This window comes from Channa argus, chromosome 6 (assembly GCF_033026475.1).
Source record: "Channa argus isolate prfri chromosome 6, Channa argus male v1.0, whole genome shotgun sequence".
NCBI classification, from domain to species: Eukaryota; Metazoa; Chordata; class Actinopteri; order Anabantiformes; family Channidae; genus Channa; species Channa argus.
In genome coordinates this window covers 29,123,965-29,151,900 of record NC_090202.1, presented here as the reverse complement: position 1 = coordinate 29,151,900, position 27,936 = coordinate 29,123,965, and the positions used below count along the sequence as shown (strand labels likewise).

The following is a 27,936-nucleotide window of genomic DNA, read 5'->3' as shown; positions in this document are numbered from 1 at the left end:
AACACTGGTATCACAGAGAGGAAGACTGCAAGTGGAAAACACTGATTTCTAATGAACACAGCTTCTGCTTCAGACATACTGGACATACAGTACATAAGGTTCCCCCCATTTCTTCAGCTCCAGAAATTGAACCACTTTATGAATACACAAAAAAAGGTTTTAAAAGGAAAAAAAAAATTGACAGGCAGTCATAAGGCACAGGGAGCAGAACATCAAAAGGCAGGATACAAGCTTCAGGGTGAATCTCCCGCTTTGGGGGATTGTCAAGTTTCAAATTTACCTGAGGGAACATGTGATCCTCTATGGCTTAAAAGAATCTCAGACCCTCAGACAAACAAAAGACATAGAGGAGGTTTAGTGGAGGTGGGACAAAGTCACTGTTACAGCTTGTTCTTGGCTATGACTTCTTGAGCCAAGACCAATAAGTGCCAAGTCAAAGCCAAGTGAAGTTCCTTTTAGAGATTAACTATTTTCAGGTCAAATCCAAATTTTAAATATTGCGATTAAATTAAAATAAAGTAATTGTTGATCATTCTACAATGTGATTCACTAAGATTGAGTATTAGTATTTAGTACAACCATTGTCTGGTCATTAAATTTTAAAATGCAAACTAAAGAATGATAAGTTATATTAAGTCCTACCTGAGCCTAAGTCATGTGATCTGAGTTCACACCTCTTCAGTTTATGTGGCAGGAATTTTAAAACTTAAAAGACTCAAGTAGCTCAGGGGTGGCTGTAGCTCAGTTGGTAAGGCAGTCGTCCACAGACCACAGGGTCAGTGGGTCCATCCCTGGTCCCGTATATACATCTCTGGGCAAGACCCTGAACCCCCAACAGCCCATTCCCATCCCCAGCTGTGCAGTGCCGGTCCCAGCCCGGTAGAATTGGGTTGCACCAGGAAGGGCATCTGGTTTAAAAACAGAGCCAAATCAACACGCGGACACTGATCCGCTGTGGCAACCCTGAACTCACGGGATAATTCGAAAGGACAAAAACAAACAAACAAACAAAAAACAATTACCATTAGGCAAAGTAGGCAATTGCCTGGGGCCCCCAACGTAAAGGGGTCCCCCAAAAAACAGAAATGCACTATGCTGATTTGATACAATACTATACAAAATGCTTTCTTCCTGATACTGTGGAATAAGAAAGTGAATGTACACAAAGTAACTCATTTACCACCCACTCCAACTCACCTCCCCCACACACTACAGGAAGATAGACTTGGACGCAAAACACTACTGACTGTTTATATCACCTGAGCTGAGATCTTACTTCCTGCTACACAGACAGCACAAGTAATTTTCCATAAACTATAATGTCCTTAATGTCTTCCAACATTCTTCTCTGTGATCAGTAACACAGATACACCTTCAAAAGTGTCACTAATAAAATTTTTGCTCTCCAAACAATTGCAGCCCTAATATGTCAGGGACAAATAAATTACGTGTATTATTTATTTCACAAAAGCAGCCCCTCAGCATTCTGGAATTCTTGTAATCTGAAATGGCAGCAACAGGAAATGTTTGCTTTATGTGCAGTTTGACTGGCAGAAAGTGATCTGTAAACAATTTATAGCTATAGCTATTTACTACTGCCTTTCAGTCTTTCTGTGCCTTATTATTGATAACATTGTAAGCAGCTATCAGCTGTCAGCCCTGCCTGACACATCTTTGAACACTGCATTCATATATGTTAAAAAAAGGTTTTTTTTGCTGGAAAATGGCAGGATTTTGATTTGTATTGCAGCATGCTTCTTTAGTGTGTGCTAATCATTTGCACTCGCAAAGATTGTTATGTGTATATGCTCAGAATCAAGTTTATGAAGTAAATCTTTTAATATATACTGTGTATCATTATGCAACCGGTGCAGCAGCTCCACATTATATTCATATCAACTAATTAAATTAAAATGTATGTATGCGTCTATTCTGCCGACAACGGGGTTGGTGGTATTAAAATTAAGACAAATGCAAAATTGAAGTATCTTTACTTGTGGTTTTAGGCTGTTGCTCAATACTGCACACAAATACAGAGACCTTATTAGCAACCCTCCTTAAAACCAGTAACATTCTCAGTTACAGAATCGGGGAGATTGGAGCATTGGGGGCCTGGGTTTGTCTCGAGGCTCAAATACCAATTAATCTGCCCTGGTCTCAAGTGATGTCAATTTTAAGTGATCAGGACAAAACTGTTAAATAAGGATATTAGATCCAATACTGGATTGACATTTAATTAAATGCTACTGAATCCCACCACCAGCTAAGATATGGCAACTTGCTCTGAACATGGATCAAACACAGCACATAAAGAAGCTGAGTGTTTGCATGAACCAGATGTAAGACTTCAACTGTATTTTAGTCTCTGTACAAGTAATTTGGTATTACAACATAGCACCAGCTTCCCTGTCCATATCAATAGTTAGGATCAATTTGTTTCAATAAAGTCATGGTAAGTATATGACTAAAATTACTAAACTTTACAAAGTGACCATCAGGTTCCAAAAATACCACGATCCACACTTGTGGCTATTTTTACAAACTTTTCTCTGGTTTTAGATGGGAAGAAGGCATCCCTTTCTTTATCCCATTTCCAAAGTTCAAATGTTTTTCCTATGTAGTAAAAAGGCATCAATGAGCAATTTGGAAATGTCAGCCACAATTTAAAAGCTGGACAAAAAGCTTCAGAGATACACCATGATAAGCAGCTGTAGCAGATGTTTTTCTCAACTTTTTAATGCTTACTGTGTAATAGTAATATGATGAAACATGAGCTCAGCATGAAGGGAGTCCTTTATGTTTGTACTCCAACCTACTGTCACAAATGTAGAAATTGGAAAGCTGTCTGCAGTCAAGTGATCTCACTTTTTTGGCCTGTATCTGGAGTTTTTTCAGGAACATTCAAATTCATGCCTCCTTGAAGCCTCAGTATGGAGGTCTTACAGCTACTTGTAGTCCCAAGGTTGACCCAAAACATAAAGGAGTACTTATTTCACCCCCACCGGGCCATGGTAGTCTATCCCGAGAGGAGCTCGAGGACACTGCAAGGTAGAAATATGTCTTGGTCACCTTGGTTGGCCCTCTGCCACCACACTAAGGGTCTGCTTATGAGGACAAAAGTTGGAGAAACTTAATAGATAAATGAAATATCATCCAACCATCTACAGACATAAGCTATGGAAAGTAAGTGACATTGTGTAAAAACAAGGAGAAAAAATGAGTTTCCATGGCCGGGTGTCAAAGAAAGAACCTCCACATCTAAAAGGATAAAACTGTTGGTGGAAATTATTTGCTTAGGTAATGTCACAGGACTTTCCCTTAGAAAGAGACTAAGGGGCTCAAATGTCTGGACTCTTGACAGTCCAACAACTTTTCGAAGCCTTGAAATCAAGCTTTGGTATGTTTCTGGATCTCCAAGGAGAGGGCAGAGGGATGTGCGTAGAGAGAAAAACGTCTGGACTAATATTTCCAGCCTGTGTCAGGAGATGAATGGATGATATGTCGTGCCAGGACAGAACCTTCAGTCTTGTGCTTAGTATTTAACCAAAAATTTCGAACTATTTGATTATATAAACTGTGCTCTACTTGTTTCATTTGGGTAATATGTCTCTAGATATTTTCCAGGACAATGTTTGTGTGCTCTGTCTGGTTAGATCATTTGTGCTCAGGTTGAGTTTACATGTGTGGCGTAAGGTGTACGTAAATGGCACACAGCACTGACATGACAGACAAGTAGAAGAGGGCAAAGCCAGCCAACTGCACCTCAAGGGAGGGGGTCCTCGGGGATGGAGCCATCGAAAGCAGCATGTTCACTGTCCCATAAACCCCTCCCCCTTCCCCCTCGAGGATCTCTCCCACTGAACATAGACTATCCTGCGTGTTTGTTAACATGAACATGATGTTGACAGGAAAGGAGAGAAAGGAGTGAGATGGACAGAATAAAAACAGATTAATGAAAGGTGGAAAGATAAAAGAGAAGAAAGAATGTTGTTAGTTAAAGTGAAGCAGTTTAATTTCACTTTCTGAACAGAAAAAAAAAGATCTGAAGCAGACACAGTAAATTCACTTGAAGTTCTAGAAGCTTTACAAATCCTGGAGTTATTGAGAATCATCTGGTGTAAAGATTCAACATTCAGGACCCAAGTCAGGCTCAAAACACTAAGGACACAAGGTGTCCCTGTAGGTTAATGTTCAAGGTGCTAATAATTCACTGCAAAATCCTCAGTTCAAATATGGTCAATTATGGACCCAATGGTGTGTCAGTTTAAAAGACTAAACTGTAAACAAAAAGCTGATTGTTAAAAATTATAAAAAACTGGTAAATTGTAGCTTTAAATAGCTAAAAACATTTTTAGCAATTTGTTTTAATATTTCATTTAGTCCAATGATTAAAAAAATCCCCATATAATTTTACATTATATATCTATTGGATTTATTGTAAATTTGGTGAATCTCTGACCTCAGCTTCTGCCTTTTATATTCAGTTCAGCCTGCATAATATAGAGGCACAATCATTCATTCAATTATTTCTCTCAGTTAAATAGTTAAAGTGCATTGGGTCCTCTCACAGACATGATGGCTAAACAAATCTGACGCCCAGAGGACAAATATTCAAATTCATCCTCATTTGTTATTTATTATTTAGTGTCTTACCTGTGGGACTCCAATCCTGCGACACGCTTCCAAGAAGTTTTCGACATTTCGCCGACATTTGGCCATGGTGAGTTTTGGCTGCAGGATGCAGGAAGAGGATCAGTCAATATGTCCACGTTATAAACCGTTTAATCACAGAGCTAAACGAGCTAGAAGTCCTTGTATGTTTTAATGTTTTGATTATAAAAAACGAGATCCAGAGCTTCCATGAGTAAAAGGATGTCAAGTTGTGGTCATTATGTATGCATTCATGTGTCTATTGGTCATTTGTTGTCTCTTAAGGGATTCTTTTGTATGATTCCATTTGTCATTTGTCTCTCTGTTTATTTTGTATCTTTAAAGTGAGCTCTGAGTTTCCAACATCCATCAATGGGGACAAACAGTGAGATTCAGAGGTCTATTGTTCTGAAAAGATTGACAGAAATTTATTTCTGTCTTCATATGCACCATTAAACAACTTCTGCTCATTCAGAACAAGAACCAGGAGAACTGAGCACATCACTTTTATAATTCTACACAGGGAACCAGTTGCTCAAAGAAGAGATCCCTATCAATGTGCTGCTATTTACTTGAACATGTGAGTCTAAGATGAATATGTTTTCATGTCCATTAGTCGCATTGGCAACTGATTTCTCTGCTGTATTTTACACTGCAGTGATCTATTATTATTATCATCCATTTGTCCTGTGTTTACTTTATTTCCCTTTATTTAGGCTAAATTGATTTTATATTAATAAAAATGTGTGAAGTCTGGTGTGAAACAGGTTGGACTGATTAAAATGTGCCGTCTGGCCTTGTGATGCTCAGTATAATAATGTGTGAGTGGAACTCACCACAGCAGGAGATGGTACGTGGATGCTAGGGACGGATCGTGGCCTCACATGATTGGCCAGGTGACAGAGGACCACACCGTCTGTCAGAGCTGCTCCCAGATCACTTGGTAACGATACTTTGAGACGGGCCTCAATGTTCTAAATAGAGAGAAAAAAACTTTTACAGTAAACCACATTTTGAGACAAAATCTAAATAACAAACTACAGTAAATAACCTTGCTTAGTCAAATGTTATCTGGCCCCAAACACACAAGGTGACAACCTTCCACATTTAAGTTCAGACTGAGCTCAGTGTGGTTATAAAAACAGGTCGCTCTAAGAATGGCTGTCATAAGATGAATGACAGAGCTCAACTTCTTATAGAACAGAATCCCAAAACATATGTGGCTTTTTTATATTATTTTGAGCATATTGAAGCTGACTCAGTAGTGATATTCTTCGTGGGGTTCTGGCATGGAAACCTTCAGCATTTAGTATTGCTTTACAGTGCAGAAATACAAACTAAAACATCAATATCTGTCTCCACCAAATCTCTCTGCAGGTCTTTTTGCAGTCACTCAAGGATTTTCTTCACCTGCCTCCTCAGATATCTGGTTGTAGCCCATGTTAGCTTCCTTTTTCTGCCCTGTCCAGGTAGATTGGCCACTGTTCCTTTAACTTTGAACTCATTAACTATGTTTCCAACAGGGACATACTCCATTCTTCGCTGTCTTTTTGTATCCTTTTCCTTGTCTGTGAAAAGCAATGATTTCTTCTATTACCTACTTTTACAATACAAAAAAAGTTGGAAAGATGTGAAAACGCAAATAAAAACAGAATGCAATGATTTCTTGGGATGTGTTGCTGCCATCAAATTCATAATGAGATAATATATTTCATGAAATGGTGAAATGTCTCAGTTTCAACATCTATTATGTTGTTTATATTCTTTTGTGAATAAAATGTGGGTTGATGAGATTTGCAATTCATTACATTCTGGTTTCCACATCATCCCAACTTTTTGGAACTGGGGTTGTACTTATTTTTAACAAGCACATGTGGTGCAACCAATAGGGCCATTATTTAAATGTAAATTTACCTGCTTCTTTCCTCCTTTTTAGTTGAAGCAATTGCTCTAAAGGTTTGGTAATTTGTCATTAAAAAGTGCTTGGCCTTCAAATCTTTTTATACTATTAGTATCAGTACTATTGGAACTACTTGAAAAGCGTAACAGAAGACGGGGGAACATGGAAGCTTTAGAAACCATCAGAACAAATCCACAATTTCCCTTTTCAGACAATTTATATGGTTTTGTTTTGTTATAAAACTTATTAAAACACTTAGAACCTACATGTCACGCTATTGTTTTGTTGGGGTTTTAAGTGGTAGTTTGTCTTATCCAGAGTGTTCCCTTTAGAGTCCTCCATGCTCCTCTCTTTGCTCTATGTAAACAAAATGATTTCAGTGTATGAGTGAACTCATTCTGGACACAAACTTTAGTGCCACAGGAAGTCAATGTTCTGCTGATGCTACATTTCTGGTAAGGACAATTGTCAGACTCCTATTAAATATGTCTGAACCTAAACATAACCCTGTTCCGTAGCCTTGTAGATATAAAGATATAAATCAGCCCTTTTATATTCAGGTTACGCCGCAAGTCATAAGTTACAACCAGTCACATCAGTCCTGCAGCAGAGATACAAACCTTTCTGAGCTGCTCCACCAGCTCAGCATCTTCTCCAACCAGAGGAGGAGCAGCAGGAGCCTCCTCCTGGTTCAGAGGAGGAGGAGCAGCAGCAGCAGCAGCAGCAGCAGCAGCAGCAGCAGCAGCAGCAGCATCACCTGCAGAACACAGAGGGAACAGAAGCTTACTCATATAGTTGACAGATAAAGACAAGAACACCTGAATTCCACCTCTGAGACACATTTTCACCTCTCCTCTTCTCTTCTTTCTGTCCAAGGCGAAACAGGAAGCTCTCTGGTCTCTGACTGGATGTCCGACAGGAGGACACTAAGTTCGGGTACGAAGGTGACTGATTGGCTGGAACAAACGTTAACTTAGAATCAGGTGTTGGAAAAACAATGGCAGAATCCAGTTATTGGGTCAAATTTATCGTTTTCTTACCTGTAGGAGACAGAGCTGCTCTGTCCTCTCCCTGTTGACACATACAACAGACAACAGTTACAAAGTCCCTCTGAATCAAATAGTCCTGGACATATTCAGCATGTATTTTAGACAGCTCCACAACAAAATTGATTACTAATATCACAATCTGGACTTTCCTTCTTGTCACTAAATCTGATCTGAAGATTCTGTTTGAAAAAGTTACTTTTTTTAGTAAAATAGATTTGTGAGTAGAAGACTACAATCTTCAATTAGAACCAGTTGTCCTGGAGTTTACCACACAGTAGAAAATCAACACACGGATGCTTTCAGAAACAGTTTGATCCTTAAACATTTAAAGAGAAGGACGGGAGCATGCAGGTGTTAGTACCTGCAGCAGACGGGTGGTGTCAGAGGCATGAGAGCGACAGCTGTCGACAGACTGACAGACAGACGACAGGCAGAAAAATAAAATAAAAACCAAACCAAACACAAAGACAGAATGTGACTGAAATAAAAAAAAAAGGCAGAACTCAGAGTGTGATTTGTAAAGCTTTGTGTTCTGTCACTGTCCATCTTCTGATGCAGTGCTGTGTTGGTTCACACTTGTCAAAGATTCTTCACATCATATGAACAACATAATGCCATTAGGAAATTGTTTATCTTGCCAGAAAACATGTGGCACATCGTTAAAACAGAGAGGTAATCTCTGAGATGCTGCTAACTTACAGTTTCCATATGGTTCAACTTTGGTTAATTAACAAATCATTTTAGAAAAGTAGCAATAAACCAATCCAATCCAGTTCTCAGCCCAAAATAAATCCTGTTTCTATGTGGTGGTTATTCAGTCAGTTCTCTCAGTATGATGGGTTTTACTGCCATCTGTTCTACATACACTGACATTCACACCGGAAAAACAGATCAGATATCAGCTCAGAAGTCTATAAACAATGATATGCAGCAGTCTGTAACCTGTCTATGTGAACCAGGTCGTCTCTTTATTGTGTTTGTGTCAAAGTCTGTTTCGAACACCAGAACACACTGAGATATACCAGACAGAGAAAGGATGGAGTTACAACAAAAGAAGGAAATAAACTAAAGAGAAAGTGAAGAAAACAGGGACAAAAACGAAGACAATTGTAGTTGATAATGGGAAGAAATAAAAATAACAAGGTTTGACAGAAGAGAAAAAAGAGAAGAAAGTTGAGAACTTAATCTAGTTTCTGCATTCTTTTAACAAAGTGTTAAATTCAACATTTATTCATATTCAAATTTTAAAACTTGGATGTCACTTGGATGTTCACTAAAAGAATCAGTAACAAACACCGGATAATATTTGCTTTAAAATAAGCATCTGATATTATCCTGTTTGTCATCATTTAATGACCTAAATAACACCAAGAATCAAGACAATATTCATTCTGCAGAGCATATAAAGGATAAAATCTTAGCACAAACTAACACATGTTGATGATTTCTTTTTTTGCCACAGTTAGATCCTGCACATGTACATCACCCTTTTCTTGTGTGGACCTGTTTGTCTTATTATTTTTTGTAGTGTTGATATAAAACCTTGAGATCACAGTAGAGACAATGTAGATCCAAATGTGCAAGTCATAAGTTACAACCAGTCACATCAGTCCTGCAGCGGATTCAAATACTGAACTGTGATGTGAGTTTAGTAATAGGAAATTCTACAGATTTAAAAAAATCTTGACTTTATTCTGTAAAGTGCCCTGAGATGACTTTGTAGTGAATTGGTGCTATATAAATAAAGTTGAATTGAATTGAATTAAACAACAGGTTGGACAGAATCACAGGATCCCTGCTACATCAGTTCAGCAGCACCAGCAATGCGGAGGAGGTTGTTGACAGAATGAAGGGAGAGGTGTGTTCATGCTGAGCTATCTATAAACGATTGAATCACTCAGATTTATGTAAAATTATCAAAACCTGTTTATGTGTGACTGCGAAGGAACTATTCCTTTACCATGTGAATACTGACATTATGTCAGTATTCACATTATGCATGAGTTTAGGTGAAGTTAGGAGCTGAAACTTCAGCTTCACTGCAGAGTCAAGACACAGCACAAAACCAACTAGAAGCAAAGGCTAAAACTAATTCTAAGGGAAACTATAGAATTAGTTATATTTATTACTTTTCACTTGTATCTGTGGCTTTGTTTCTGTATTTTAAGAGGAAAAGGGACAACGGATCTGTGCAGACAAATGAGATGTAAAAAAAACCAGAAAAACAAAAACACCACATCTAACCATCCGACCACCTGCTCTCTGGATTCGATCCCCTCCACTCTACTTCAATCAGTTGCACCCACACTAATGCCGGCTATTACACAAATCACCAACACATCTCTGACAACAGGAGCTTTTCTGATGTCATTGAAACAGGCCCAAATTACCCCACTACTTAAGAAGCCTTCTCTTGATCCCTGCCTTGTAGAGAATTAGACACATCTCTCTTCTTCCAATTCTTGCCAATGGAATGAGCAATATTCAATCAAGTTTCAGACTTTCCAAGAACAACTTCCTCGAAGTCAGCCAATTTGGCTTCATGAGGGGTCACTCCACAGAAACGGCACTCCTGACTTTGTGGAATGTCTGCAAAAGCTGCAGGTCAGTCTAAAGTTTTAATTTGACTCGACCTATCTGCAGCCTTTGACACTGAACCATTAGATCCTCTTGTCTACACTTTCTGACTTGGACATCTCTGGATCAGCTCTAGCCTGGTTTCAGTCTTACCTATCGGGACAAACCTTCAAGGTATCCTGGCGGGGGCATGCTTCTTACTCTCTCTACCGGTGTGCGGCAGGGTTCAGTTCTTGGTCCTCTTCCTTTTTCTATCTACGTTCCTGGGTTCTATCATCTGCTCACATAGCCTTTCCTATCACTGCTATGCTGATGACACACAGCTTTCTGTCCTTTCCATCAGATGACTCCACTGTGTCATCGCGCATTTCTGTGTGTCTCATTGACATCTCTGCCTGAATGAAAACGAGACATCTTCAGTTCAACCTCTCCAAGACCGAAGTATTTGCAGCCACACCTTTCGACACAACACAACACCGGCATTAACATTGGCTCTACAGTAGTTGGCCAGAAATCTGGGGGTCATCAACAACGACCAATTGAGCTTTAAGGACCACATCTCCTAAGTCTCTAGTGCATGCAGATTTCCCCTCTACAACATCAGAAAGATCATTCCTACCTTACGGAATACACAACCCAACTCATTGTACAGGCGCTGGTCATATCTCGTCTTGATTTCTGCAACGCTTTGTTAATGGGGTTACCGATATGTACAATCCAACCCTTGCAGATGATCCAAAATGCGGTAGCCTGCCTCGTTTTTAATCAGCCAAAAAGGACTCATGTCACACCACTCTTTAGATCTCTACACTGGTTTCCTGTAGCTGCTTGCATCAGGTTCAAAGTTCTGTCTCTTGCCTACAGGGTGATCATCAACAGCTCCTGCTTACCTCAACTCCCTCATTCAGGTCTACAATCCCCCCCGTCCACTGCTGTCTGCCAAGGAATGACATCAGGTGGCTCCATCACCACACAGAAGACACCAAGCAAAACTCATTAGCGCATATAAAAACTTCCTTTCTGCTCTTCCCTGCACTTGCATCTCATTAAATGCAAACACTTTACTGATAGGACTAGATTTTTGCTTGCCTTGTACCTCATTTGTAAGTCGCCTTGGATAAAAGCGTCTGCTAAATGACTGTGTAAAATGTAAATGTTATGTACATTCCCATCTTCAGCCTATTATTTTGAAAATCGTCAGGAAATCGAATATTCTGCATATGTGCAGTTCTCTGTAATTGTGACGTCATGTCTGTGGTGATCACACATAAAGCTGAGTGACTCATGGAACTTTTTTAAAGGTCTGTTAGTAGATTTTTGGGGTGAGGGTGGGGGCAAACCTTACCATAAACAGGGCGGAGTCATCTGTGTGGGTGGAGCGTCTGGAGGGGTAGACAGTCTGAACACGCACACACACACAGACACGAACACATCAAACACAGACACACAACAGTGTCAGTCAGTCTGCTGAACAATGTCCACTCGGCTCCGAAGGGACCCTTGTTTCCTGACAGATGTGCTGCCACCACACACCTCGTTCTTCTTTTTCATACCTAATACCTCCCCACTGAGACTGTGATGATTACATAATAACTATTAAACACACCCTTGTCTCTGTACAGACTCAAACTACCTTTTTCCCTGATGTCGCTTGGCGCAGTATAATTTATCTGTAACTTAAACTTTTTCCTCTTTTTTGCTCTTTCAGTGAAAATGTCTCTGCATATACACACCAATAAAATACTGGATATCCGTGCAACCACTGACATGATCTCAAAGGTTTTGCAGGTTCGCTCTCCTATAGATTGTCCAGCTGTCCACAGGTGCTCCTCACATGCTCCTCCCAGACCCAGTTTGTGAAAATAGTCTTTAGGGCAGATACAGAGTCATAATGTTCTTCACCCTACGCTTTACCCTAATTATAGTTTGTCTATACAAGTGCTGTCCAGTGTTTAGAAGACATTTTTGGTGATTTTGCTTTATTCTAACCACAGTCCTCACTGTGTTTGTAACTGTCTTTTTGGTGTTCTCATTTAAAATGATTACAGCTACATGTTCTGTGATCTGTGTCACCCAGCAGGTGAAAAACAGTTTTTGTATCATGAGGCATCTAACATGCAGCACCTACTACTGCACAGTTCACGAGATGCAACGATCAACTGTGGCATCCGGCACCATACATCTGTATGGTCTGGCTCTGGCTATAATCATGTCCATATTGTGCAGCCTTAACCCAGCTTTCATCAGTTGTCTTCTCCATTTCACACCAGGCTGTGAGAAATGAGGCCTTGTCCACACTAATCTAGCTGAATCTTGAAGCTGTTTGGCTTCATCATCCAGACAAAGAATCAAATTAGATTTTTCCTGTTTCTGTTTGTTTGTTCTGTCATCAAACTAAAACTCAAAATATGACTGACAGCTAATTGAGAGCTTGTTTCCAGCAGAAACCATAGCATAGAGTTCTTTACCTCTCCACTTTTTTATAACATGGAAAAAACTGAAAAGAAGCTTCTGTAAAATGACTTTTTAAACATGTTTGTGGGACATGAGAAAAAGGAGTGACATGTGGAAAAAAAATCCCTGTCACTTTTGTGTCTGTCGGCAACACATACATTGTGTTCTCAAACTGCAGCAGAGAACACATATTGAGTGACTGAACAAATCAGCAGTCACTGTCATTTTTCTGAACATGTGAACAGCTCAACACTAACACACAGGAACAAAGACACAGATGTGATGTAAACAGGTGAGGAGGGTGGGGACTACTCAAGAGAAGAATGAGCTAAAACACTTTCAGTTTAGACCTGAACATACAACGACACACTTACTGTTTTTCAAGAACACACCGGTAAAGACCAATTGAAAATAGCTTGAAAGTTGACCATGAAGGGAAAATAATAGTCAAACATGGACCAGAATTTGTGCTAGTGCTCAGAAGTGTATTCACAGGAGATGCTGTGTATAAAACAACAGGTCCAGGGTTACAAAAGCCAGAGGTCACTGACAACTAAACAGATTTTCAGAAACAGCTTTTGTTGTAAAACCTTTTGTGAGGCTGGATGTGTTGGACCTGCGACAGATAGTAATAGGACAGGTAACAGAACAGACTCACCTCTGGACTGGACTTTGTTGGACTCTGAGACACTTTGTTCTGAAAAACAACAACAGTCAAAGAATGACTTCTGCACTACTCAGACCGAACCTGAATTTTCAATATTACTGCTGATGACACCTTAGACTGACACATCAGTAAGACTTTAATATTTAAATGTTAAATCACAAAGGAAGCTTGTCTAAATCTACCTGAAACAAACACTAATCATCAAAGACTTTAATTTTCATAGTGCCAGCCCTGGTCCATAGTGTGCTGGTGGGTTACTGGTTAAAATGTTGGTACCTTCGTGTAGCTGATGAAGCTGTCTCTCTGGAGTGAACGATTCTTCTGTCTCTCCTCGTCGTACCTCAGGGCAGCAAGCTGAGCCTCCCTCCTCATTCTCTCCACCCCCCCTGGACCTACACCCCTCTGAGAGGGGAGACAGAGGAAAAAAAGTGAGACATTAGCAGCTGGTCTAAGGAATGAACAATTTTACAACACTCAACAATCACTTACCTGGTTCTGTGAGGTAGAGGGAGCTGTTACACCATCAACCACACTCCTGACAGTGGCAGAGAGACAGGATGTTAGTCAGCAGGTGGGGACATTTCTACACTCTGTGTATGCGCTTTGTGTTTCTGTGTGTGTATACCTGTTTATTCTCCTTGTGTCCTCTGTCCGGGACAAATTGGTTTTGACAGGAGAACCCTAGAGACAGAGACAGGTATTTTCCAAAATTCCAGACTTCAACCGACTCATCAACTAAAGCATTAATTATCATGTTCTTAGAGAAAGTCTCAGGGCTGTTACTGATGTCAAAACACCCGTCTACGTCCCTGTTAGAATAAATGAAAACCAAAAATGTTATCCCCAGAATAAAACGGTTCTGTCCTGTTTTGTTTTGTTATATTTTATTGCAACAGTCAAACCGATGAGAAGAAACACTGAACCACAGTTACCACAGAGACACAATCATGGTAGAAATGTGTGAAAAGAGAAAATGAGATGTGTAAAAGCTTTAGTGTCTGAATTATTCTGTCTCAAAGTTGCTAATGATGGAAGTACAAACTGTTCTTAGAGGTGGTGTATACAGGACTGTTGTCTTTGGGAGACAAACATTATTATCAAACCTTTCTCCGTAATAACATGTTTACTGGGCTAAACTCTGGCTGTATGTTGTTGTGGTTGTTGAGGTTTTAGACGGGGTTTGCGCTTACAGACTTCTGTGTTGTTATGTGTTAACCTGCTTTGAAAACAGCTCCCACCTCTCTGGTGATGCGTCTTGAGATGTAGGCCATGAACTGAGAGCTAAGGCTGCTGCCATCCCCTCCTCCTCGACTCCTTCCATCATCCTCCTCCTCCTCTCCCCCACAGCTGTCGATGAAGTCTATCTGCTCCAGCTCCACAGCTGAGAGAGAAAGGACAGACAGATATCGAACATTATTAAGAAATCTAGATTCTGAAGGGACACGAGGTATCAGTACCTGGACAGGTAAAGTAGACAGACTGTCTGAAATTTGGAAGCAATGCTTCAGTATTAAACTGCAACATCAGTGGTAAAGACATAAAGAGTTTTATCATTTCTGTCACTGCAACCATTTATGCATCATTGTATATTTCCGTAAATCTACTGATTTACTTGGCTGAAACCAAACACATTTTTGTGATGTATCAGCTAACAGTGATTTTTTTGGATTCAATATTCAACATGTCCTGCTTGGTTTACAATTAGAATCACTGATAAGCTGCTGACAGCTTTGAAGATTAGATCACTTATTAAATAACATGTTCACCATGGTTTAAATTAAGATATAAAAATTTTAGAATGATTTAAGATTACATGATATAACATATGATCATTTGACATAAGACTATTCAAAACAAGATTGTTTAAGTCTAAGATATGAGAATTAAAGATACTCAAATGTTATACCAGCTAAAACATCTCACTAAAAAGTACTTACACAGATAATACTGACAACTGATATAGTACTAACAATACAGAGAGATAGCAGCCTGAATAATTTAACTGTTTAAGTTCTATCTTTAATAAGGCAGAAATTTTAAAAGCTTGAAAATGACTGGTGGAAACAATTTCCATACTCACGTCTTTAATAGAGCCCACCTCTGCTTGCCCTATTGGTAATAAACAGTTTAACACTGATCTCACCTGTGCCATTAGGCAGCAGCTGTCCTCCTCCTGCCTCTCGTCTTTGCCTCTGCTCTCTGCTGATCTCAGCCACTCTCTGTGGCAGCTCTGACAGTTCTTCTGCAGGCTGCTGAAACGTCACGACAGAAAGTGACATACAAACAGGAAGCAACTACAGAAGACATGTTTGTTGCGGTACTCGATGAGGGGTTTAGGAGGGCATGTTTGTGTCTGACCTCATTCCCTGACCATCTCTTGTCTCCACTGTCAACGCTGTTGAAGCCAGAATCCAGCGCTCCATACAGACGCCCAGGGTACAGCTCGTCAACACTAACAGAGACAGACAGACAATGTTTAGTTCCTGCACGGTGCTTACGATAAAAAAACTTCATGCAGAAACATTTAGAAAAACCTGTGAAACACGGAGGCTATTATTCTGAATTTCGCCATGTTGAGGTCAGTTTTTTCACTGAAAACTTGTTTCCTCTTTAGTGGCATTTTTAGAAACGATGTTCTAAATCTAGCCCCTAAAATGATCGATGCATCAGGTACCTGAAAGTCTGAGCTGTCAGGGTGAACTAGTCACTTTTTCAGTGATGAAATACTAAAATCATCATCACTATAACACACTTAAAGTTAAATGAACAGAACCTGAGAGAGTCAGTAGGGCTGTGCTGTAATGCTGAACTGTAAACCTTTAATGCACTGTAAACTTGTTTGTTTTTAATTCTCTGACATCCTCTTACAATATACAGTAACACAATATTGCCCCTAAAAGTATTAATTATGCCTTTCACTATGGAATTTTGGTTTTGAATAAATTATTGAATTTGTCTTCAGTATTAAAAGTTAAAAATAACAACGATTCAAAGTTGTATCTGTATTTTTTCTATTCAGAAGGCAGATATTCTACAATATTGTAGTGTAGCATAAATATTGTTCACAGGTCAGGTTCACAGGAGAATGAGATGACAAACAGAAAAAATAACATGTTGATTTAATGTGTATCTGACACAATATAACATCTGTTGTCTAACTTTACAACCTATATTTAACAAGCTAATTGATCCAAATACTGAACGGCCTAAATTACATATGACATTAATGAGAGTAAGGTGCCTTTAAATAAAACATATATACATCAACATACATCTGCCTGAATGTATCTTTATAGGTTCTTTTTATTACATCTAAATTAAAAGGAGCCTGCACTGTGGCACTGTCAATTTAAATAGACAATTTTAGCAGAAAAGAAAAATGCATCATGTTTTAAACAATTTGCTGAGCAAAATATTAATATCCCAAATGTTAGCAATTCACAAAGACATCCATAGAGTTCTTTTTAATTTTGGTGGTTCTGGAAACACAGATTATATTTTGGAGAGCTGCTGCTTTGGTCATCCTTTTGGTCATCATTTCTCCACACATCGAGTTGTGTTTTATTGATGGGGAGACAAAACATCCTGCATGCAGCTCTACAATTAAAAAAAGTTTTAACCAATTTGCGTCGACAGTCACATTTATTTTTAACTTTTTTTAACTGCAGTTTTAGCCACAGACAGCCTCTGTAATACACTTTCATCGTGTCTGGATTATCTCTGCCCCATGTCTTCGAGACCCGCTTGTCCCTCAGCTTCTAATCCGTGGCTCACTGACTGGATACGTGGACAACGCACCACGCTCAGGAGTGCTGAGAGGAAGTGGCGCAAATCCAAGACTCCATCTGCCCTTGCTGAGTATCAGGATCTGCTTGGATCTCTTTCTCACAGTGTCACCAAGGCAAAAATCGATTACTACCAGGAGAAGCTCAGCAACACCCCGGACACCATAAAGCTGTTCTCCACTTTCAAATCACTCATCTACCCTCTTTCACCTCCGCCATCTACCTCTCTCGCTGCTGACGACTTTGCCGATTTCTTTACCAACAAGGTGGCAGCCATCAGCTCACAGTTCTCTCCTCCAGATGATGACATCCGTCTAACTTCTTCCAACACTGCATTGCTCTCATCATTTGCAATTCTGACTGAGGATGAGGTATCCACCCTTTTCCTCTCTGACCATCCGACCACCTGCTCTCTGGATCCAATCCCTTCCACTCTTCTTCAAGCAGTTGCACCTGCTCTAATGCCTGTTATTACACAAGTCATCAACACATCTCTCACAACAGGGACTTTTCCAATCTCTTTCAAGCAGGCCCAGATTAGCCCACTGCTCAAGAAGACTTCTCTTGATCCCTCTGTAGTGGAGAACTACCGACCTGTCTCCCTCCTTGCTTTTCTGGGCAAGACAATGGAACGAGCAGTTTTCAATCAACTATCAGACTTCCATGAAGTTGTTCTTTCCAAGAACAACTTCCTCGATGTCAACCAGTCTGGCTTCAAGAGGGGTCACTCCACAGAAACAGCAGTCCTGACTTTCGTGGAATATCTTTGAGCTGCAAAAGCCACAAGTCAGTCTTCTGTCTTTGACACTGTGAACCATCAGATCCTCTTGTCCACACTCTCTGACTTAGGCATCTCTGGATCAGCTCTAGACTGGCTTTGTTCTTACCTATCAGGACAAACCTTCAAGGTATCCTGGCGGGGGCATCTACCTCACTCTCAGAGCCTCTCCACCGGTATGCCGCAGGGCTCAGTTCTTGGTCCTCTTCTTTTTTCCATCTATACTGCATCTCTGGGTTCTATCATTCACTCACATGGTCTTTCTTATCACTGCTACGCTGATGACAAACAGCTCTTCCTGTCCTTTCCACCTGTTTTTAAATGTGTGCACGCACATGCTTGTACAGTTGTATGCAAACTTTTAGGAACCCCTGAGAATTTCATTTTGCAATTTTATTTTGATCTATCAAATAACTGAAAGAGACAGTAATATTTCAGTAATGAAATTGAGGTTAATCGGATTAACAGAAAATGCGCAATATGCATCAAAATGAAATTACACAGTTAAACTCAAAAACTACTCTTTCAGAGTTTTCAATGATGTTCATTGCACGCTGGGTATTGTTTTAAATTTATAGCTTGTATGAACTAAATAATACAAAAGAATCGTTGGAAAAGATGCTTGTTAAATCAAAATATATTCAATATTTTTCTGAAAGTTAGCATCGCCTTGGTTCCATGGTAATCTTCACGGATAAACACTGATAATATTTGAAGTCTAAATATTGTCACCAGAGGATTTACCTCCATAAAAATTAATTAAACCACATTCCCTTGACTTCACCTTCACAACCACTAAACTTCCAACCCGTTGTTTAGTTTAGCACGATAACCTCTTCTATGTTGACCTTTCCTCTCATATTGCTTTCCTCATATTACTAGTGATGGACTCAACTATAACGATAGCATTACACTCTGTGGATAAAATGCAAATTAATTACAATTCTGTGTTGATAATAATCTTTGGAAAAGTGACATCTATAAGAAACATATATTTTCTGTGAAAGGCATGAACCAGTGAACCGAAATAGAGTACAATTAAACAGGAATGAGTTTCTTAATTCAGGTTCAGGTCTCATATATTGTGTTTACAATGACTTGGGTGTGACCTTTGATGATAATAATGTAAATGCAAGTAATGTGTGGAGGATGTTTGAGTTCAGACCAGGAACTGAAGTTCAGAGGTCGTCTGTCGTAGTCTGGGAGGTCCGGAGTCGTCTTACTAGCCTCTAAGTTCAGGTACTTAAATATGTGAATCTTCCCTTTAATGCAGATCTGCAAATAGAAACAGGAAACTTAGCTTGATAGAGACAGCACTTAATGATGTTACTTCCTATGCGTACCTGTGCAGGGGGTGTCTGCAGAGGGTTGTTGTCAAGGACAATGGTATGTAGCTGAGTTAGTTGTCTGTAACAGACAGGGATGGACGTCACCTTGTTACAGGAGAAATCGAGACGCACCAGAGGGAGATCAGCCAACTCTGAGCACACAGAGAAACATTTATAGCAATAAATTACATTAATACATTTTAAGCTGTTCCAACATCTTTAGATTGTTTCAGTTGTTTTAGTTGATTTTAAGACTTTAAAACATTCTTAAAATATGATTTAGTACAGTTTAGTGCAGAACGGTTTAGAAATGCTTTTAATGTGAAGGAGCACCAGGAACAGGAAATGAGTGAGAAACACTAGCATTTCTACTGAGACTGACTGCTGTACATTTGCTTTTCTAGTCTGTGTCAGCAGCTGGATTTATAACGCTGGAGTCACATCAACTTTTCTGTCACCATTGGGAAGTTAAAGTGCATGGAATCCTGAGAGCTAACCCTGTTAGCTTCAAGGTAGTGTGTTTCTTACCCAGGTATTTTTAACACAGTTTTGAAGTTGAGAAAGAACGAGGAAAGGTCCTGTAATAAATAACCTGCCTTAGGTTTAATTAAATAGATTTTATTTTAAGAAAGATGAGTACAAATCACCAGGTTTAATGTAAGAAAGCGAGTTGTTTGGCTATTCAAAATATTGGTTTTGATCAACGATCCTTAGGATTTACATTTCTTGCTGCCAAAGGTCAGCATCGTGTTCTGTAGTTTTAAAATGGTTTGCCACAGTAACAGCTTCCTCTCCTTTCAGGTGGGCGTTTACCTGGAGGCAGTCTGACCAGATGATTCCTCCTGATGTTCAGGTCTCTCAGAGCCTCCAGGTGGCCCACCTGAGACGGTATGGTCTGGATCTCATTACAGCTTACGTCCTGCAGAAGACAGTTCATTAATAAATGATCATTAGTTACAGAAAACATGATGATGACTTACACACATTCAGAGGTTTTAAATAGTTTCCATGGAAATATCATCAGAGGTATTTCTACAGTGATCTTGGGAGTGATCACAAAATTTCTAAAGCCAGGATTAAGGTTTATTAGGAACATCCAACTCAAACCAATGGTCTGTAAGAAGCCATTTTTAATGTTCAGTTTGTGTTGGTGTTTGTTTGAATAAGTGCAGGCTGACTTTTTACTGTATTAAATAAACCACTTGTTCCTAACCTGTGGGACAGGACCTCCTCCGGAAGACAAATTTGATTAAAATGAATTGTCTTTTTTTCTGCACAACTTGTACATAACATACATATTTTATAATCTTGTAGATATTTTATCTTTCTGGAATATATATATTGCAGTATAGATGAATCGAATAGCTTAGTTTGGAAAGACCTAATCATTCTAGAATGAATGGGGTAAATTGTAGTTGAAATGCAACTGACCCACACTCTGCACAGTCCCTGAAATGCTCAATAGGGAAGTAGGAGGGAGGGAGGGAGAGCTGAAGGCTGACTGGAGAGTGCAGGGACACACACCGAGTAAATAAAGAGTTTGCTGCTCACGTGTACTATGTGCGTTAGCAACATTCACATTAACTTTCCTTACAAATGGATACATTCAATGAACTGTTCACCAAAACAATGGGCACGTTGAATGAACAGCTATTTTGCAGTGCTTCCATGCACAACACTGGATATCCAACCAATTTCAACCCATCAAACCTTATGAGATGAGTGCTGATACTACTCATCTGTTGTGATTTTAGAGGGGGAAATTAAGTAGTTTATTACATCACAACAATAATTTTTTTTTGTCAAAAACAAATTTTCATTTCGGAAACAATGATATACCGTATATTGACTCATTTGCCTCACTTAAAAATGCATTTCCTGTAATTTGAATATTTCCTATGCATACACATCTAATAACGCCCTAGATGATGTCCCAAGTTAATAACCATCAGTCACACAGACCAGTTCAGTGAGGAGTCTCAGCTGTCCCAGTTCTTCTGGTAGAGAAACCAGTTTGTTGTTGCAGGCGATCAAAACCTTCAGAGGGAGACTGCACACGACTGCTGGGAGGACAGACAGCTGGTTTCGACTGATTGAGACAGACAGATGAAATGAAATAAAATGTTAATTCACCTCTCTATTTAAATTTGTGTTATTTATCAGCTGTGAAACCCTCATGCATGAAGATTTCTTCTAAATGTGTTTATTGAGTTTCTTCTCTTCATTTGTTTGTACAACTCACATGAACTGTGTTTACACTACATGAAATTGCTACCAGGGACCAGGAACATTTTTTGGAGCTTAGGTCTTTTACCTACATATCCACCTGAGGAACCAGGGTCTAAATGTAGTTTCAGGGCAGTGGTTTTCCCCAAAACAGTCCCTGGGTGGATTAGTACTGTCTGAAGTTTTAGAAACTATCAGGGTAAGGACTGCTGATCAAATACCACACAGCATTTAACACACATGGCATTTTCAACAGCATACATGCTGCTGCTGAGTACCACCCACTGTGCACTTCAAGTGCAACAGGTGCCCAGCTGCACGAAAAGGGGAAGTTAAAGAAAGCTTCAAATAAGTTCTGATGGATGTTAGTTACAGCTAGTTGACATTTTGACTTGGAATGAAATATAAGTAGCCTGCCACTGCCCCCAACTGTCTGAACTCAATCCATATTATCTGTATTTATATTCAAATATCTATTGCAGCTATTATATATATAGGACAGCTACTCGTTTTTGTAACAAGCTAAACAAATCCTCTTCTTCAGCTCCAAGTCTGAAACTTGACTAATCAGTTACATTAAGCACTATAGGTTCCACCCCTAAATTTCCCGAACCTTCAAAAAAGGCACTACACACAGAATAGGGCTTTTTTTATGTGCGTAAAAATACTGAACTAAATTTAGACCCTGCTTCCTGCGCGGGCTGGTAGAAAAACTAAATTCTACAAAATATTCTTGGTATAAGGGAAAAGTCCCTATGGTGGAAATGGAGGTTATAATGGGAGAAAAAGTCAAATGGTCATTCGCACAAACAGCTGAAACCAGAAAAAAAATTAAAATGAGACAGTTTAGGGCTTCGAGTGTCAGAAATCATCAAACTGAGCCAGAACTAATGTAACAGAGCCAGAGGAGCCACATCAATAGTCAGATGTAGACATGTGGCAGTGAGGTGTGATCAGATCAGCTGGGAGAGAAATAAAGAGAAACCGTTCAGGCTGCAGGAAGTCAGACACTCCTTGACTAATATGAGAGGAGGTGAAGGAGACGACCATCATTATAGTTTTAGAAAATATTTTAAGCTATTACACTTGTGTGAATAGGGTTATGATGATAGTTAGATATGTGTGTGTGTGTTACCTGAGGTTCAGATAGGTGAGAGCCTGCAGGTTGATCAGACTGTCTGGAAGAGACCTTAGACAGTTCTGGTATAGGTTCAAACTCTCCAGAGACACGAAGAGACAAACCTCCTGGGGAAGCTCGGACAGACGGTTTCGAGACAGATCTGATAAAACACAAAGACCCAGAGTTCAGGTCATATCACTTGACATTTATCAGATATTTAATGTTCAAGGCAACAAAGCACAATGCTTTTAATCAGGCGTTTTAATTCAGGTGTTTCAAGTCCAGATAAAATTTCCATTTAACAACTTTTACCCTTCCACAATCTTTGTTTTCTCCTCCAGTAAACACAGCTTCTTTTTAAGGCTGTACACACCACACTGATCTGTGAATTCTTCACAAGTGTTTTAATGAATACGGTACAATACTGTGGGTAAGTCCATTCCAACCTTTAAAGAAGCGCCACTGGGTCATGTTTTGTGGTTTCTTGATTAAAGAAGCATTTAGTGGTGAAACCACAAACTCTACAGGGTCAGTCACACCGTCTACCAGCCGCAGAGATCAATTAAATAAAAATTTCCCTGGTTTCCCTGGCTGAAGTTATATGGACTCACATAATGATTGAGGGGGCAGCAGTCGCTCAGTTGGTAGTGGCTGCCTACCATCCATAGGGTTAGAGGTTCACTTCCTGTTCTTCCCGACTAAATGTCAAAGTGTCCCTGGGCAAGATACTGAACCCCCAACAGCCCATCCCCATCCCCCCAGCATTGGTCCAAAACCCGGTAGAAACTGGGGAAGGTTGCATCACAAAGGGCATCTGGTGTAAAGAACTGTGCCAAATCAACATGCGGACAAATGATCCGCTGTACCGATTCTGCACTTACAGGATAGGCCGAAAGGACGGAAAAAAAAACTAAACATAATGATTGAGGACTTTATCATGATAAGTCTGGGACAATATGTCAGTCCAACAAAAGTAAATGTTGTGACAAGCCTACCTGTCAGTTATATACAGTATAATGTTTGATTCAATATTTCTTCTTTTCTTATCATACATGGACCTACCATTTACATCTGTCTGCATGTTTTACTTTAAAAACAAAACAAAACAAAAAAACACCACCACAGGAATAGAGCAAAGACTGGTTCACATTTTCAGATTGTGGACAAGTTGTAGTGATTCAGAAAAAATGCATAAAAAGTTCACATGGTTTGGTTGTAGCTATGTTAGTTGCAATCCCCAAAAAGCAAATGAGTGACTAGAGTAGCTTCGACCAAAGCTCAGATTTAAACCACACAAAACATCTGTGGGTGGACCTGATCATGACAGTTCACAGATAGTCCAGATCTGTCAGGAAGAACTGGATAAACTGCCTAACTCTAGATGTCAGAAGCATTTAGAGACTGAAACAATAATTACTGCCAAAGGGGCCCTACACAAACTGGATGAGAAGTCTGAATCTCTTTGTCAGTCTGAGTTTCTACATTTAACCGAGCAGCTGTGCATTCACACCTGGTCAACAGGAAGTACACATCACCACGGTAACACCTATTTCCTTTAGTACATTAGCCTTATTCATGCAGTAACACATTTGTAGTTCTATCATTGTAAGGACAGTATAATGCATTCAACAAACATAGCTGTCGACACATTGAGTTGTTACGATCCAGTTTTTGGCCACACAAGAAATGATTTTGACCCAAAGCCTCTACTCATTTGCATGACAAGATAAAACTGTAAGCCAGTTACTAGAGTGCTCCTTTACTAAGTCTGCAGAATTAACTGCACATAAGGACCACTACAGGCCTCCACGGTTTCCTCTGGTTTCACAAGTGTGTATCCCATAGGCAATTATCAATCAGGTGAGCTTCTTTAAGCTCAAACAGTGATTTTACTTCAGAAAACAGCAGCTTGTCTCAGTGATCTCCTCTTATTTGACATTTGTCCCCTGCAGTGCATCACTTTCCAACACTGAGATGCACACACTCACACAGAACACAGAGATGAAGGGACAAATCCCAATCCTGGACTAGTTTCTGTGAAGCTCTAACAGGATGCCCGATTTTTGATGGAACTTTAGTTACAAACAGGGAAGTTGTTCCTTTGTTGTATGTTTGCGTGGTGGCGCCATAATACAGCAATAACAGAGAGCATTAACTTAAAGTTGTCTCAGCTTTCCTCTGTAGGGCTGTTGTCCCTCACTTACATCTTATCCTGATCAATGAGGAAGTGAGGCTGGAAAAGGAATCAAGGAATCCATCGCGTTTCCAATGTACAAGAATTAGTGCAACACTGCAAACATTTTTCACTTTTCAAACTACCACTTCCTGTGTTTTCACCTTTTCATCACATGTACATAGTTGATTATCTATACTTCAGACAGGGTGACACCTAAGGGCCATGACACGGCAAGCCAATGTAAAAGACCAACTGCTGCCTTGGCTCAGGTGGATGAGCGCTGCATGTTCAGTGCTTGTGTTAGAGGAAGAGAAAGAGGAAGACCAGGCACCATGGACATACAAACTGTAAACAAAGTATTGTCAGCTTTCCATTTTCACACCACAGACAGGTTACATTCTGATTAAGCATATGACAATACAAATTGGACTGGTGTTGTTAATACCATGGTATCTTCTTAAGCATTGATTCGCCCATAACATGCATGTCAGCCACTATGACTTTGATGAACAGCACAGAGCAACAGTGCCCAGCTAGTTCATTAGAAGTACTTTTAGAATTTAAACTAAATGTAACAATTTGCTGAAAAAAAGAGCTGGTATCAGCAAATACTCAAATGTAAATACTTGTAGTGAGTCTGGGAGAAGGGGTATTGGGACATCCCTACATACACTGTTTTGATACTGTCTCATGTTGTGTGTGAAACTGTAATGCTGCTGTCGTGAGCAGGTCACTCTTGGAAAAGAGGTTTTTAACCTAAATAGGATCACGACCTGGTAAAGGTTAAATTAAAAGAGTTCATTTGTAAACAGAAGAAATTAGATAAACGTTGTGGAATTTTCACAGTTAATAGTCAGAAATCAGGTTTTTAAAGTGGTTCTTTTCTTGACTCTGTATGGAAAATAAATTCAACATGACTTGAAAATTTCAGATTTCTGCATAAACTATTGATGAGGTACATGTGCAACAAATTTGGACTAGACTTCTACATTCATGTTTTCAACACCATCAGTTTGGTTGAGATTATAAACTTGGTTTTCCTCAGTAACTCAGAGAAACACTGAATTAATGCAGTATTACTGCTGTAACTGAACTGCTTTAACTTGAATAAGAATTTGTACTGTTGTAGTTGAGTAGTGAATCACGTTTTTTGGTTAAGTACTTGCAATTTTACTTGAGTATTGTTTTTAACAGTTACTGTTTTTATGATGAGTATGAAGTCCTGCAGACGGACAGGTAAACACAGTCGACAGGTGACCTCCTCGGCTCCGTTTAAAGTCCCCGCACGGTCTCTGTGTGGTGAGCGGTGACGCCTTTCATCCACTCCTGGCACATTTTACAAAATAAAGCCAGGTGTGTGCTCATCTTTTTAACCTCCAACTGACGTCATAAATTAGGGATAACGTTTTCAAAGCTTTCCCGTCATGTTACAGTTTAGCATGCTAACTACCAGACTACACCAACCGACATCAACAGAACCGCCTCTCCCCATTAAAAAACGAAGGGGTGTAAGGACATAAACTGTAACACAACAGTCTAGCGTCCCCGCCTCTCCCCTGCTGCGTCTCAAGCGCCAGGTCGCGAAATAAATTACAAACTGTTAAAAATACATTTATAATTTGCCAATTATAAATAGTTTCAAAATAATGAAACACTTTGAACTTGCGTTTAACGCGCTAAGGACTGCTAACTAACGTTAGCTAAAGGTTATTTCAGGTTCCTGCTGATTTTACTTTAATTACATTGAACCAACAACTGCTCGAAAAATGAACAAAAGACCCAAAGAAGTGAATTAAAATGGACTGATAGTGTTGCTATAACGTTGATGAGAAGCTTCTTTGACATGATAATAAACAGAAAACAGCGGAACCACGACAGAGGGGACATTTTCAACAGTGTGCAGGATTTGTCAAAACACCGGCCCAGTCGGTTTTCCCATCCCATCCTTTCCAGACCCGTTAAAGCTGGATTTTTACTTTCCCCCGCTGCAATGTCCATAGTAACGTATTTTAGTGACTTTAGGAGACCGGACAGAAACCCGCGGGGCTCCCAGTGTCCCATCCGCGGACGCTGTGGCTCACTCACCGGCCCTGGTGGTATCCGTCAGATCGTGGTTGGCGGCGCTCCGGGGAAACTCCTTCAGCTTCCTGCCGCTGAGGTTCAGACACCCGGTGGCTGAGGCTTCGTCCAACGCGCGGTCCAGAGAGCGGTTCCAGGGTGCCGGACCTGCCGGTCCCAGTCCGTTATTAGTTCTAGCTAAAACATTCCCAGCGCCGTTACTGCCGGCTCCGATAGTGAAGTTGAGTCCGGTGTTGTCCGCAGACCCCAACAACACCGAGGCCGCCATTACAATCTCACTGTTAGCTCGGCGTGCTAACGGCTATTCTCCCACCCTAAACTCCAGAGAGCATGCGCAGACCGGCGCCCAGCGCGGACAGGACTGGACAACAGTGCTGCAGTACTGTGTGTACACTGAGATACTGCGATTCTGTAAATGAACCCACTATGTAAAATGTTATATTATTAGATTTTAACTATTTAAACCTAAATGTGTAATTACTCATGGTAATTTGTGAAGGTGAGGCTGATTTAACCTACGTCACATAACCTACTCTTGTCTTAACCTGCAATCATATCATTATTAGTATATTTTGTAATTTGTACCACATAAAATGTTATTTATGTAGCCCAATTCCCACATCACAAACTAGCCTCAGTGGGCTTTACAGTCATTACAACATAGTCTGTGTTTAAGGGTCTACAGGAAGAAAAAAACTCCCTAACACATTCTCAACGAGAGTTAAAAGTGCGTCAGAAGGAGAAACTGTAGCCTGCACCCAATTCCCCAAATAATATTGATATTATAACTACTGCCGAAGACAACAAAATTCAGAACCCCTGGGCCACCATCTCAGTACTTCAACCTGACGGAGTGTGGTGTGTCTCAGCTGGATAGGCTGTGCTGAAGAAGTCAAAGACCCCGACCCAGACTGCGCAATTAAAACTGATAAGGGCTTAAGACGGACAAAAGACCCCCCTGTCCAGCGGGCCTTCCTCCTAATCTGGTGTGCAGTGGGAGAAGGCGGGGGCAGCAGCCTACGGGGGGGACAGGTAGCAACAGGAGCGAAGCAGTCAGACCGGTTGTAGAAAAGGGTGAAGTCACTCCCTCCCCCCACACCACCCTCATGTTGTTCTCCTGCTCCACCTTTCTCAGCCAAAAACTCTA

At 40.1% G+C, this 27,936-nt stretch overlaps 1 protein-coding gene across 15 annotated transcripts in view; it reads right to left on the bottom strand.

Annotated features, from left to right (window-relative positions):
- lrch3 (leucine-rich repeats and calponin homology (CH) domain containing 3) overlaps nt 1-27,759 on the bottom strand; it is a 37,070-nt gene extending 9,311 nt beyond the window's left edge. The window contains exons 1-21 of one of the 15 annotated variants that reach the window (XM_067506198.1): nt 26,796-27,759; nt 22,550-22,694; nt 21,151-21,277; nt 20,002-20,107; nt 19,204-19,340; nt 19,026-19,135; nt 15,656-15,749; nt 15,441-15,549; nt 14,536-14,678; nt 13,923-13,978; nt 13,787-13,832; nt 13,574-13,699; nt 13,289-13,327; nt 8,542-8,664; nt 7,961-8,011; nt 7,591-7,621; nt 7,395-7,506; nt 7,171-7,297; nt 5,487-5,624; nt 4,654-4,731; nt 3,763-3,873 (exon numbers count right to left, since the gene is read on the bottom strand). In XM_067506198.1, coding sequence (XP_067362299.1) covers nt 3,763-3,873; nt 4,654-4,731; nt 5,487-5,624; nt 7,171-7,297; nt 7,395-7,506; nt 7,591-7,621; nt 7,961-8,011; nt 8,542-8,664; nt 13,289-13,327; nt 13,574-13,699; nt 13,787-13,832; nt 13,923-13,978; nt 14,536-14,678; nt 15,441-15,549; nt 15,656-15,749; nt 19,026-19,135; nt 19,204-19,340; nt 20,002-20,107; nt 21,151-21,277; nt 22,550-22,694; nt 26,796-27,057 — 2,271 coding nt within the window. In that variant the 5' untranslated portion in view covers nt 27,058-27,759. Of the gene's footprint in view, nt 1-2,900; nt 3,874-4,653; nt 4,732-5,486; nt 5,625-7,170; nt 7,308-7,394; nt 7,507-7,590; nt 7,622-7,960; nt 8,012-8,541; nt 8,665-11,521; nt 11,576-13,288; nt 13,328-13,573; nt 13,700-13,786; nt 13,833-13,922; nt 13,979-14,535; nt 14,679-15,440; nt 15,550-15,655; nt 15,750-19,025; nt 19,136-19,203; nt 19,341-20,001; nt 20,108-21,150; nt 21,278-22,549; nt 22,695-26,795 lie in introns of those variants that run through there. The other 14 variants (XM_067506199.1, XM_067506197.1, XM_067506200.1 and 11 more) reach the window with 14 other exon arrangements.
- Nucleotides 27,760-27,936: the final 177 nt, after the last annotated feature.